The sequence below is a fragment of the Rattus norvegicus genome, chromosome 9 (assembly GCF_021556685.1).
Source record: "Rattus norvegicus strain SHRSP/BbbUtx chromosome 9, alternate assembly SHRSP_T2T, whole genome shotgun sequence".
Lineage (NCBI taxonomy): Eukaryota > Metazoa > Chordata > Mammalia > Rodentia > Muridae > Rattus > Rattus norvegicus.
In genome coordinates this window covers 123684371-123697339 of record NC_141542.1, presented here as the reverse complement: position 1 = coordinate 123697339, position 12969 = coordinate 123684371, and the positions used below count along the sequence as shown (strand labels likewise).

General features: G+C 44.1%; 1 protein-coding gene across 3 annotated transcripts in view; it reads right to left on the bottom strand.

The window, feature by feature from the left end:
* Positions 1-12969, bottom strand: part of L3mbtl4 (L3MBTL histone methyl-lysine binding protein 4) — a 533749-nt gene that overhangs the window by 129457 nt on the left and 391323 nt on the right. For all 3 annotated transcript variants that reach the window (XM_087564391.1, XM_087564392.1, NM_001433416.1), the window contains 1 exon segment: positions 9068-9241. In XM_087564391.1, the coding sequence (XP_087420517.1) occupies positions 9068-9241 (174 nt within the window).

Below are 12969 nucleotides of genomic sequence, written 5' to 3'. Positions count from 1 at the left end.
AGGTTGTGAGATCTTACATCTATCATACAGAATTTAAAAATAGGAGGTTGTCTGCCTTACATACTGCTGATGGGCTTTGGAAAATGATTTTAAGATAAATCAAGTGATGTATCTGGTAGCATATTTTAAAACGCGAGCCGTTGTAACTGAGCACGGGCGTATTTACTTTCATCTCACTTTCAAACACTTGTCCACTAAGGAAGCAGCCACGCTGAACCCTGTGAAGAGTTTAGACACTGGGAAATCTATAAGGGCACAAGGATTCCCAGGTCTCCCTTCACTGAGCCTTACTCAATTCTCACAACTCCACAAGGCAGGGATAACACCCATCATTCATAAATATGGAAACTGAGGTTCAGAAATACTGGACAACTTGCCCCGTCTTAGACAGCTAGGATGCAAAGTGAAGTCTTTGGACACCCCATGTAGGCTCTCTCCTGCCCACAGATCACCTTGAAGAGACAAGGGCCCTATTGCTCTTTCACAGACATAAGCGTCCTCAGGAAGACCTGAGTGAGGGTTATCAACAACTCTGAGTTAGGTCTGCAGAGATGTGGGAAGCTGCCTAACTCCAGAGCGCTCACTAGAGGAGTTCTATCTGAAAGTTTATCTTGTTGATGACAGGAAAGACGGTGCTATGTTTGCTCTGTGGACAGTTCTATTCTATTGGGGGAACTCTGGAAACAGCGAGGCCCATGTGAATGAATGAATGAATACCTTCTGGCTTAGTGAAAAGACTCTAAGTTATTCACGTTACTGTTCATGGATAGTTTTTCCAGGAGCCTGGGCCATACCTTGTGTGTGGGCACAGCTCTAGTTCTGCAGCCTTCAGGGTCTTTTGTGAGATTGTCATGACAGTGGCAAGGGTCAGACTTATCCACATGGACCTCCCTACAGGAAGCAACACCTTCTACCACCCTGGCACTCTATACTCTCTGTGGCTTCTTATTCTGCTACAGATGTGTGACCTCCAGACAGGTTAGTAGCAGTGGCCACTATCTGCATGCTCATGAAGTTCTAGCCCTTAGACTAATTGCCTGCCTCAGGAGTAACCCACTTTTGGTGAAAAGGGCATGGGCTTAGAATCTGAATGTCACACAGGTGAGTAACACTACACTGAACCATCTTAGCATAGGAGCTGGAAATCAGTAGTCTTTAAGTCAATTTCCACTATGTTCTGGAAAGCAGATTTAACCACTGACAGCCATAGTTACTGGTATGTTTCCTTCCTGTGGCTACTGTCATGACAGTGGCTTAGTTGAAAAAGGGTAGCCCAGACCAATCTCAAAATATTTAGTATCAGGTTCTTGAGAGAACATGTGTGCTGACCATGGTTTTACAAGCAAAGAGAGCAGCCCATGGAGTTAGCACATGTGCAATACAGTTAACTGATAGTTATTTTTAGATAAATTCTCCAAGTCTAAGGAATGTTATTTTAGATTCTTTTGCTTTCATAGTCAAGATGGTTCCTTCCACCAAAAGGCAGGTGAGTTGTCAGGGCATAAGGACCTGTGCACTCTTGGGAAAAACGACTGCAAGAGGGGTGAAAAGGGTACTGTGGGCTGAAATGTGTAAGTTCTTCTGTCTCTGTCTCTGTTTTCCTCTGTCTCTGTCTCTCTGTCTCTCTCTGTCTCTCTGTCTCTCTCTGTCTCCCCCTCTCTGTGTATGCATGTGTATGTGTGTGTATGTGCATGTGTGTACATGAATGTGTGTGTATGTGTACATGTGTGTATGTATATGTATGTGTGTCTGTGTATGTATATGTGCATGTGCATGTGTGTGTATGCACATGTGTGCATTGACTACATCAAACTTTCAGAAGATAGGCTCAAATGAAAGTTCCTTACAGGAAACACAGTGGGGGCAGGACTTTGCAGTCAGGAGCGCAGTATGGTGGAAAACCAGATGGGGTGAGATGTGAAGTCAGGAACTCAGGACAAAAACTGAAGGGGATATAGTTGTTTCTCGTGTTCCAACATGCCTGTATGTTTGACAATGGCTTACTCATTTACAGGACCACAGAATGAGTCAAGAGCCTGTGCCATTAAATTAAAGGATTTTACATTATATTTGGTTTGTAAGTAAACAATAATCAAACCCTTAGAAATATGAGAGAACAAAATACCTCTTAAAGGAAAGCAAGTGTGAAAATGTTCTCCCTGGTCCATTTATATGGGGGAAATTATGGTATAGTATTTTCCAGGACAGAAATGGGTTGGATGGACAAAATACAATCATGTACAGAATATGATACAACTGTTAAAAATGATGTAGTGGGCACATTTGTGTTGATTTACTAATGTTTTTCTGATGCATCCTGTGTGTGGGCATGCACATGTACATGTGTGTGTGTGTGTCCTTGATATTGGACAGTTCTCTTCATTCTCCACCCTTATTTTGTTCTATTTATTTGTGTGACAAGGTCTCTCACTGAACCTGGAGCTCACAGAATGCCTTGGTTGGTGGACCAGTGTGTTATAAGGATCCACCAACTCTACTCTGCTGTGCTGGGGTTATAGATGCTGCTATTGCTCCTGATTTATATGTGGGAGTCAGGCATCTACACCCAAGTCCTCCTCATACCTGCACAATACACACTTTACTGGTTTAGCTACAACCCCGATCCTCAGGATGCATTCTTAAATAAAAGACTTTTGTTGCAGGTTAAAGTCATTTGGTGTGACATTTGTAAAGAGGGAGGTCCCGCCTATACGCTTCTGTGAAGATGGTAGCACAAGAAACTTCAGGTTGCAGAGATGAACAGAGTATGGATGAGAAGTGTTTAACTCTTAATGACTCTCTTCAGTCGGTAGCAGTTAGGTTGCTTGATAGAAGAAAATCTGTACCTTAATAATTTTAAGTTTTAATGTTTTATTCATTTACTTTTTAATTGTATCTATATAGATGCTTTGCCTGCATGTATGTCCTGTGTACCATGTGTGTGCCTGCTTCCCATAGAGACCAGAAGGTAGTGGATGCCCTGGAACTATAACCACAGACAGCTGTGAGCCATCGTGTGAGTTATGGGAGAATTGCATCTGCATCCTTTGGAGGTGCAGCCAGTGCTCTTAACCACTGAGCCGTCTCTCCAGCCCTATATGTCTTAATTTTACTCATCTGTATTTTCTAATTTTCCTGGAGTAAACAAGTAATACTGTTTTTGGAATGATAAAATCATGTTAACTGCCCCTAGCTCACTAGGCAATCAAAAGGCAAAGGGTTATTTTAAAGCCAGATCCGGATCTAGTGTCAGGATGAGAAGAAATGCCTGAGGGTGCCCAGGCAGCGGTTTTATTTTTCTGGGGTCTAAGAACACTAATATTTGCTTTACATGAGACAGCATGTAGAGCTTAGAACACAGCGTTCTGTAGCGCTTAATTACAAAGAGACTCAGCAAGGGCAGCGATGACCCAGAGATTCTCAATCAATTAGAGATTCCTGAGAGTCAGCCCAGGAAAATCCTCTTTTAGGATCTTAATGAGACCTGTGCTGGGTATTGTGTTCAACGTTCTGCACGTCTGAGGTTTCCTGAAGGCAACAAGGCTGCCCCAACAGGTGCTAAAGGACTGGGGACACTGGGACCCATTGAGGGCTGAATCCTTTCCCAGCAGCCCAGCTGATGGCTTACGTCAACTCAAGCCTGCATATAAGGGTGTTTTCTTTTCTCCTTGTTTGGTGTCTCCTACCACCACAGCCATGAGGCCTTTGCTATAGGGAGCACTCAGCAGGTTGTAAGCTTCGTCTGTCCCTTTACCCCATGTTACTTTTCCACACCACTCATCCCACCCGTGACCTCTTTCCTTTCTTCATCTCTGCTGTTCTATGGAGCATCAGTGTTCACCCACACCTTGGCAGCAAAGATCACCTACAGGCCCACTGCCTGGTCCACGGTGACTAGAAACCCTCTACCTTAATTTCAGTCCTGTCCTGCAGCCGACTGACCAGCTAGGATGGTTTTCTTATTACACACAAAGATAATGACATACGTTTTTTCACAGTTTAGGTCACAGCTGCACCACTGTAGTTCGAGTGGTTCCAGCTCAGATGTGTTTTGGAGGGACCAATGATGAGGGAATGAATGGATAGCTTTAATTTTAGGATCCAGCTGTGGTCAGGGTCACTCATGTAGCCAGGATAAGTATCACTGAGCCATCTATAGGATACGACCCAATTTGGTTCTGATAGTATAGTAACACTGGGTAGTCCACGGTGTAGAGCAGCAAGCAGACGTACAAGAGGAAGCCACCTGGCACGGACTTGCCACCAACAGTGTTAATGAGAGGATATGGCTATCGGCCCCCATCTCCTCGTTCCCACATAGAAGTAGTTGATCACGGATTCCTTGATTAAGGGGCTTAATTTAGTTACAGATGCTGAGTTCTCTTTCCAACCTAGTAAACGAAGATCTAAGTTCCTGCCAGTCCCTAGATGATTGTTACACAGAGAATTGTATCTAGGCCAATCGTAGGGTTTTTAAGTCAGCAAATAGTATAGAAGTAGTAGAAAATAAGATATGGAGAATTACTTCAAGAGTCTCCACTACATGCTAGGTCAGGGTACAGATATGTGTCTGTATCAATAGCTGTATCTATCTGTGTGCCCCAGTTCAGAGTGCAATGCATGAGCCCTCACGTTTGCATTCATTCTAAAGCAGAGGAGACTCAGAGGAGCTCAAATGTCAGCAAGTGACCCGGTGAACTCAGATGCACTAAAAAACGAATGATGTAGTGAGGTAATGAAGCAGAGGCTGAAGGTTAGGACATAAGTTCTCTCCATTGGCATCTGTCCTGCTTCGAGGAGCAAAAGGCATGTGCGGAAAAGCACCAATGGGTACATGTAGACACACAGGAGAGCCACTCAGGGGGTGACACAGAGCAAAATCACCCAGGGCCTAGGGCAGGAGAGAAGGTACCTCTTCCCCGATTCTGCCTCCCAATGCCCCCAAGCCTCGAGCACATGTTGGCTGCTAAATCCATTGCATTTGCTGAGTACCTACTAAGCACCAGACAACATCTTAGATGTCAGAAACACAGAAGCACAAAGCACAGTCTCTTCTCTTGAGATGCTCACACATCGGTGGGAACTGCTCAGAACGGCGCAGGGAGAGCCAAGCCATGGGCAAGGAGAAGCTATGGATGGAAGGATACCTGTGGCAAAGGGCAGGAGTGACCTCCTAATGCTGGAAAACAAGCACTACTGATGAGGACAGGGATGACTGGGGACTCTTGCCACTGGCCCTAACTAAAGAGGAAGCCTGGTGGGTTAAAGAAAATCGACCTAATAACATGGAAAGATACTATGGTGGAAAACCATTACATTTTGGGGAACAGCCCCATAGAAATGTATTTTACGTCATGGCCGATTTAAGAGCTGGAGAGAAACTAGTTGGTTCACGGAAGTGCAGTTTATCATCAGGCTCATTAAGACACAATTCCGTTATGTGAGGTTGGTCTGATTATTACAGTTTCTCCAGCTCAGTTCTGTTATCGACACAGACCGCCGAGGAGCCTATAAACATGTGGGGGCAGACGCTGGGGAAGATAACGTGGCATTTTTCTTAGCTTCTTAAATTAAAAAAAAATTAGTAGCACTGGATGAAAAATGACAGGCGCTTCAGTGCGTGGTAGAACTATCAAGTGTGCAAATTTAATACTGTGGTGATGGCTGTTCTGGGGAGGCAGAAGCAGTTATCAAAAATACTTAGGGGAGAAAAAAACCGAAGGCATGCTCCCCTCTGGATGGAGACAGAGTGTTGACAGACACAGCAGGGGCAGGAATTATGTTCACCCTAAAGACATCTCCTGGTTCTCTTATATTTTTGGTTGTGAGCCTAGCCTTTAACGGCTGAGCCATCTCTCCAGCCCACATCTCCTGGTTCTCGAGTTACTCTCCTGCCTTTAGCGTTTTATAGTGAAACAGGCTAGAGGAGGGGAACTTTGTACCATGTGAACCACAGATCAGAGAAAGCACAGGGCGGACACATGGTAAACATCTCCCCTAAGGAATAAAGGAATTTTGTTTTTTTAATAACGTAAGATTTAAAAATTATGATTTTAAAACATTTTCTTTCTGTTTTAAAAACTTTTTTTTATAAAATATGTTCTTTTCAAAAATGTATGTATCATATCCAGCCCTGAAACTCAGAGCCAGAAGTAGGAAGCAGCAATTGTGTACCCAGCCTGGCCTTCTCAATAACTCACACCGTCTTCCCTCTCTTGGGCTAGATGTAGTCGAACATGCTTAGGAGCTGAAATCGGCCATTTGTGTATTCAACCCCCAACCTCTCCAGTGGAGCGATTATCTGTGTCAGTTTGAACGCTCTGGCGTTCAATTATCAACGTGATAAAATCTGAATAATTTTGCCAGGGTTTTCACAAGATAAAGCTAACAAGATGGTATGGTATGAGTGGGTGACTTTAATGCTAAGGCAATAGCAATTAGTGGTATGTCTGATGATTTGACTTCACGGGATAGAAATATGCTGGCTACAATCGGGAGAGCTTAGGTTTGGGTCCCAGACCTACAGCTGAGGGGTCTCTACTTCCTAAATACAGCATTCCTCACTACAAATGGCAATGCTGTGATGTCAAGAATCTCCTTTTCACCTAAAGTGCAAGACGGTTGGTACGAAGCCATAGACTGTTAAGTACATGCATCGAAGGTGATTTCCGCCATGCAGCGCACACCTAAGTGAAAAACTCATGTGAAGCAATTTGTCCTCATTGATGGCACGGTGAATGGACCGTCATTTACTCTAGCAGCACAAGAAGAAAGAATATAAACATTGTATTTAAACTAAAACAAGAATGTGCATTTCATATAAACTTAATATGTTCTTTCAGTAGTTGCCACTTGGGGCTGGAGAGATGGCTCAGAGGTTAAGGGCACTGACTGCTCTTCCAGAGGTCCTGAGTTCAATTCCCAGTAACCACATGGTGGCTCACAACCATCTGTAATGAGATGTGGTGCCTGCTTCTGGCCTGCAGGCATACATGTAGGTAGGATGCTGTATACATAATAAATAAATCTTTAAAAAATAGTTGCCCCCTGTTGTAATATTGTGAGTCTGAGTTCTAAAGGTTAATTCAACAGGAATATATGACTTTTTACAGGTAAATCTTACAGACATCTGGTAGATATATCCTACTGAATTTTAAAATGTGATCCTTTAATTTAAAACAAAATGTGACCATGAATAGACCTTGAACTATGAAGGCAAATTATAGTGTAATAATATGCTACTAATGACCTCACTGCAAAGATGCCCCCCATATGATATCTATAGTTTATCAATATCTATTTGTGTGTGTGTGTGTTTATCTGTGTGCATATAGCAATGGTGTATTTTTATTTGAAGTGTCAGAAGTCTGGCAATGCTACTGGAACAAAGTTGGTTTGTGAAAGAAATGACAGAGTCCTGTGTAAAGCCCAGGGCAAAGAAAACTCATGGAAGTCAAATGCCATCCAAGGCTGATCACGTGATTTCAATGCTATGAGCTAGATAAAGCATCAGAAGAGGGAGCTTGTTTGAGGAATCGGAGATGGAGTGATGACGAGATACCTGTTTGCTGGGAATACAATGGCTAAGGTAACCACTGAGTTCAAATGAGTTCAAAGACCTGCTTGGTCCTTGTGCCTTGTGATGCTGAAGATGAATATCTAAACTGTTTACAAGAGAGACTGGCTGGATCTTCACTCAGGGAAAAAAATACAACAGAATGTAGGCAAAGGAACTGCAAGCATACAGGCGCAGTTGTCTCCATGATTCTGGAATAAATAAACATCGTTCTTGGAGATAATCATTTTAAAAAGAAAAGAAAAAAAAAAAAAGAAAGAAAGCCTTCTTCAACCGGGAAAAAGAAAGGACACACGTGCTCTCGTTGTACACAGTGTGGGTGTGAACAGGCAGCAGAGAACAGCCAGAGCCTGTGAAGCTTCAAGAGAAGAGTGGGTGTGCAGTAAATAATAAAAAACGCAAGACGCCACTGCAGAAATAGAGGCACTGCGCATGCGTGTGGAAAGGGATCCTGCAACCGGGAGATGGCTGAGTTGCAACTGTGTGCTGAGCCATTGAATCGAAACAGCTCCTCAACAAAAATGAAATGCCCCCCACGCGTTCTACACTGTATGAAACGGACATAAAGGCATGCAACATACAACATGCAACATGTACGTGAGAACCCGTCTACCGAGCCCGGTTCCCCCAGTGAACATGTGCAACCTGGGGACGTGGCGTGTGAATGAGGAAATCTGTCCCAAGGGAGCTCTACCCACGGGATAAATTCTGAAGTGTGAGACCAGGAATAGTCTCTTCTATCAACCACAGATGGGGCGGTGGGATGTCCCAAGACCTGGATAGGACCCCTGCCTGACATATGGTTGAATGCTTTTCTTGTCAGTGTTTGTCTGGCTTCTAGTTATGTACTTAATGTTTGATTTACCTGCATTTGCAATTCCTAGCAGGGAAGGTGGGGTACTTTGAAGAAAAGAATACTATTTACATAACTTGTTTAAGTTTCTTTAAAATCAAATAAGGTAGTATCTGGAAGCTTCCCATCAAACAATTCCATAGATAAAATGTGAAAACCCTCTCCTGAAAACTTAGGATAGAAAAGGCGATGTGTTTCCATTGATTTAGAGCAGAGAGTGAGGAGACTCTGAACTTGCACCTCAGGCATCAGTGGATTGGAGTGGCACAGACAATTAACAGGTCTGAGGGGGAAATCCTCATGTGCCTCAGGAGAGGCAAATTCTCAGCCCTCTCCGGAAGAGAGAAATGAGCCACTGGAGAAATGGATCCAAAGAACAGAGACGTTTGCAAGATCAAAGAGAATCTTTTAGGACTGAACACATGAGATGCACTCTCTGCTGTGCACACACGATTTGTACCTACAGAAGAGACATATATCCAAATATTTGAGGGAGTAGCCTGTTATGTCTATGAGATACTAAACGTAACATTTTCCCAAAGAATTACCATGGCGAAATCTAAGGAACCGGAAATAAATTTGTTCTATTAGAATTCCATAGGGTTCTCTCTCTGGTTCAGGCTTCCAGGATTTCTTACCTGCATTCACTGTCCACTTCTTCACATTTTCCATTGAAATTCAAATTACAGAGGTTTTCTGATTTGGAATGTGAAGGATCAAATTCCAGATTTGCCTGCGTTTGTTCTCTCAGGCGATCCTGAAGCGCTGCCTCCCTTTTCAAGTTCACATCTGAGTATGGGCATCCAAAAGCACTGGTTGGTGTAAAAGGAGAAACACAGCTGTTAGCTTACCATGGCAAATCAGGGTGTGCTGTCATTAGAATAGACATACATTTAATATTTAAAAATAAGAGACTCTCTTCTCTCGCACTCATAGACTCTAATAGTTCCCTTCCACATTGCCTTTTGAGAAAGAAAGTCCCTAGTTTGAGGCCATTCAGCAACGCATTATAGACAGATTCATTAGCACATGCGGCATTTGCGATTTTGGAAACCTGCGAACCTAAAATAGCATCCAGATGTGCTTCCCATGTAGCAGCGAGGATGCCAGATACCACTTCACTCAGCCTGTGCTCTCGCCTACGTAAGCCTTTGTTACCTACTCGCTTCACCACTACTGGGGGCAACTAAGAACCCCCACCACCCCCAGAGACCTCGAGGCCTTCAGTGCTCAACAGCCATGTGTTTAGAAGCACTGTGGCTGCATGTCTCTGCTTAAGCCTTGTATTTTTTGGGGGAGGATTGATGTTGGGTCTGATGGGGACATTCTTAGGTGGCTAAGGAGACCACAGCCCAGGTGACCTGGGGCTTTTCTTCTTGCTCCTCATTGTCAAGCTGAACCCTTAACTTAGAATGCTGGCTCTCGGTTGAAGAGTTAGCCAGCTCATATGCTCTGGCTGGTCAGAGTCCTTTATTCTTCTGTGTTCATCACCTGGTGCCCCTAAAACCCCTCAAAAAATCTCCAAGCACTTGCTACTGCCAGCTACAGTGTAGCAACTACCAGGGAAAGCGAAGACACAGTAGATCACTTAAGATACCCTCTTGGGAAGGGGGCTTCCTAAGAGGAGTCCTAGGCTCTGAGTCCCCCACAGTGGAGTAAGAGCAAAGCAGGGATAAGTCAGAAGAGTTCTTTGATGGAGAAAACGCGTGCGCGCGCGCGCGCGCGCGCGCACACACACACACACACACACACACACACACACACACGAACACAAACACCTTGTAAGATAGACAGTCTCACAGTATCACACTGAGATCTGCTGGACCGTAGTTATCACCTCCACACTGTTAGAAAAGGGTATATCTAGAGGCATACATGGCTGAGGGCATCGATGTAGAGACAGTTGGCTTCTTCAGGAAGGCACTTCCTCTTTACTCTCTGTCTACTCATATAACACAAAATAAATCCTTCACGAACATCTGAAAGTTAAAACATGGACCAAAGCAAACTTCCCACTATTTATGGTAGAATGAATTTTCCAGAAGGGTCTTTAAGCATGCTCACTGCGGGAGGACTTTAGTGGCAGGCTCTATTGGAAATTGGCCTCTAGAATTGGGGTGGAATGGCCAGGGCACCAACCTGGCTCGGTGTAGCAAGGTAGACCTGTGTCAGTATCATGGATGGTGTCATGGTGGACTAACAGCTTCTGCTATAGATCGGAGGGTACTAGTCTATTGGCCTATTCATCTTTCAGTTATTGATTATAATAACATATCTTACAGAATAATATAACAAATCCCATAAATGAGTAGCGGCTAGGGACTAAGCACATTAGAGACCAAGACACTCAGATCAGTGAACACAATTCATAATAAAAATAAGAAATATATTTGTTGAGTGTGCTCCACATACTTATTATCACTACGCACACTCAACAGGTTCACACAACCTAAGCAAATTTCCCATTCTCTGTACTTTCTTATGAAGCCCCTAGTTATTAAGTTACCAGTCAGTCCCAGAGTTGGGCAGAGGTGGAAAAATCTCAGAAAGGCATGTTAAGAAGCTGTGGCATAGATCAGATGGCATATGGCACAGATAGGAAATCAGATGGGTAGGGCAGTGGTGAGGGATCTGGGAGGAGTTGGGGTGAGGAAGAATATAATAGTAAAAAATACTATGGGATCCTCAAGGAACCTTTAAAGACTGTGGCACAGTTCTTATGTAGAGACACCGGGGATGCTGATGCAGTGTTGTTCCTGAAAACAGCTCAGTGTCGGAGAACACGGTGAGTGGCCTGAGGTGAAGCACCATTTGCAGCAGAGGAAAACAGTATAGGCCTGTTGGTTGACATGACTGAGAAGCTAAGAAAGTTCTTTCTGCAGAGGAGGACTGGAAGGTCTTATACTAACAACAGAGGTGGAGAAGTTTTGTTCCCTTCTCTCCACACACACAGTAACCTACTACCACTACAATGAGCAGCCACTCAGAATCATAAATGTCCATCTAACACAGACTCCCAATAGAGGCTTTAGGGACCAAAGTCATAAAAAATTATAAATATTTAATGTTTAACTTCCTATCACCTCTTTAAGTGATTCTTGCTATCTGCTGTTGCTCCTCCTCACCCCAGCCCCCTCCCCCCTCTCTGGCTTATTGGAGAGCCATGGAGAAAGATGGCTAACACAGAGCTCTCTCATTCAATATTTCCTTGAACTGGAAGAAGGTCTGTCCTCCTCTCTCCTCTGTCATTAAGCAGTGCACACCACCATTCATCATTTGCCTATGTGCAGATGGAATTCTCTTCTGCTCTGTGTCCACAGTCATGGGAATGTGTGGAAGCATCAACTGGACTGAGAGTTTCTGATTCAACCGTGTGAGGCCTGCAAGGACCTGTATTCTGACCATACAGACTGTGAGGTTCAAAAGAATATATTAGAAGACAAAAGTATACTTTGCAGAGGAAAGGCCCAGAGAAGAATTTAAGATGATACTGATGAAAGAGGAAGAAAGGACAAATGCAATGGGGGAGATTCAGCTTTCGGATGTAGTTGTTTGCATTGTTGTGAGCCTCCAAAGCGAGGTTGGGAATCTGCTGTGACAGTGTGTCTATATTATGGCAGGCGACAGCTCCTACTCTCTGCAGAAAACTAGTTAAGGCTAGCGAGATGGCGTGCTGATGGTGGCCTTTCCTACAGGCATGCAGGGGTGTGTTGAGGACCACATGTGGTGCTGCAGCCTAGCCACATCAAAAAAACAAAAACAATCCTCGAAGAGCTGTCAACCACTTTAGAATTACTTTTCGGTCTTTATACTTAGCTGAATGTTGGGAAAATGTGTCTGTAAAAGGAATAAACCATTCTGTGCTGGCTGGTGTTATGTCAACTTGAATCAAACTGGAATTTATTTGGGAGGAGGGGACCTCAGTTGACAAAATGCCCCCACCAGATTGTGCCATGGGCAAATGTATTGTGTGTATTTTCTTCATTAGTGATTGGTGTGGAAGGAACAGCCCAGTGTTGCATGGTTCCATCCTTGAGAAGGTGATCCTGGGGTATATAAGAATCAGGTCAGAAAATCTGGGGGAGAAAACCAGTAAGCAACACTTTTCCATGGCCTCTGTATCAGCTCCTGCCTCTGGGTTCCTGCCCCGTTTGCATTCCTTCTCTGACTTTGCTCATTGATGATGATGACTACACTGTTTAACCATAAGCTGAACAAACCCATTCAACACCACTTTGCTTTTGGTCAATGGTGTTTCCTCACAGAAGTAGACACCCTAAGTGATGTATGTTGAAACTGCCTTGAATAAGAGCTCTGATATTCAGGATCTAACATAGTGTCTGACTGGTAGTGGAGAGCCCAGGTCACTGCGGGGGGAGACAGCAGCAGATGACAGGCTGAGGAGACCTACATGCAGCAGGTGCCTCTCTGTGAGTGTTGGCTCTTCTGATGGCTCTGACAACTTCTTGTTCCTCCCCAGTTCTCAGAGGAGCCCTTGAGTGCAGGCAAGCAAAGAGACAGCGTGGTCTATTTGGCTGAC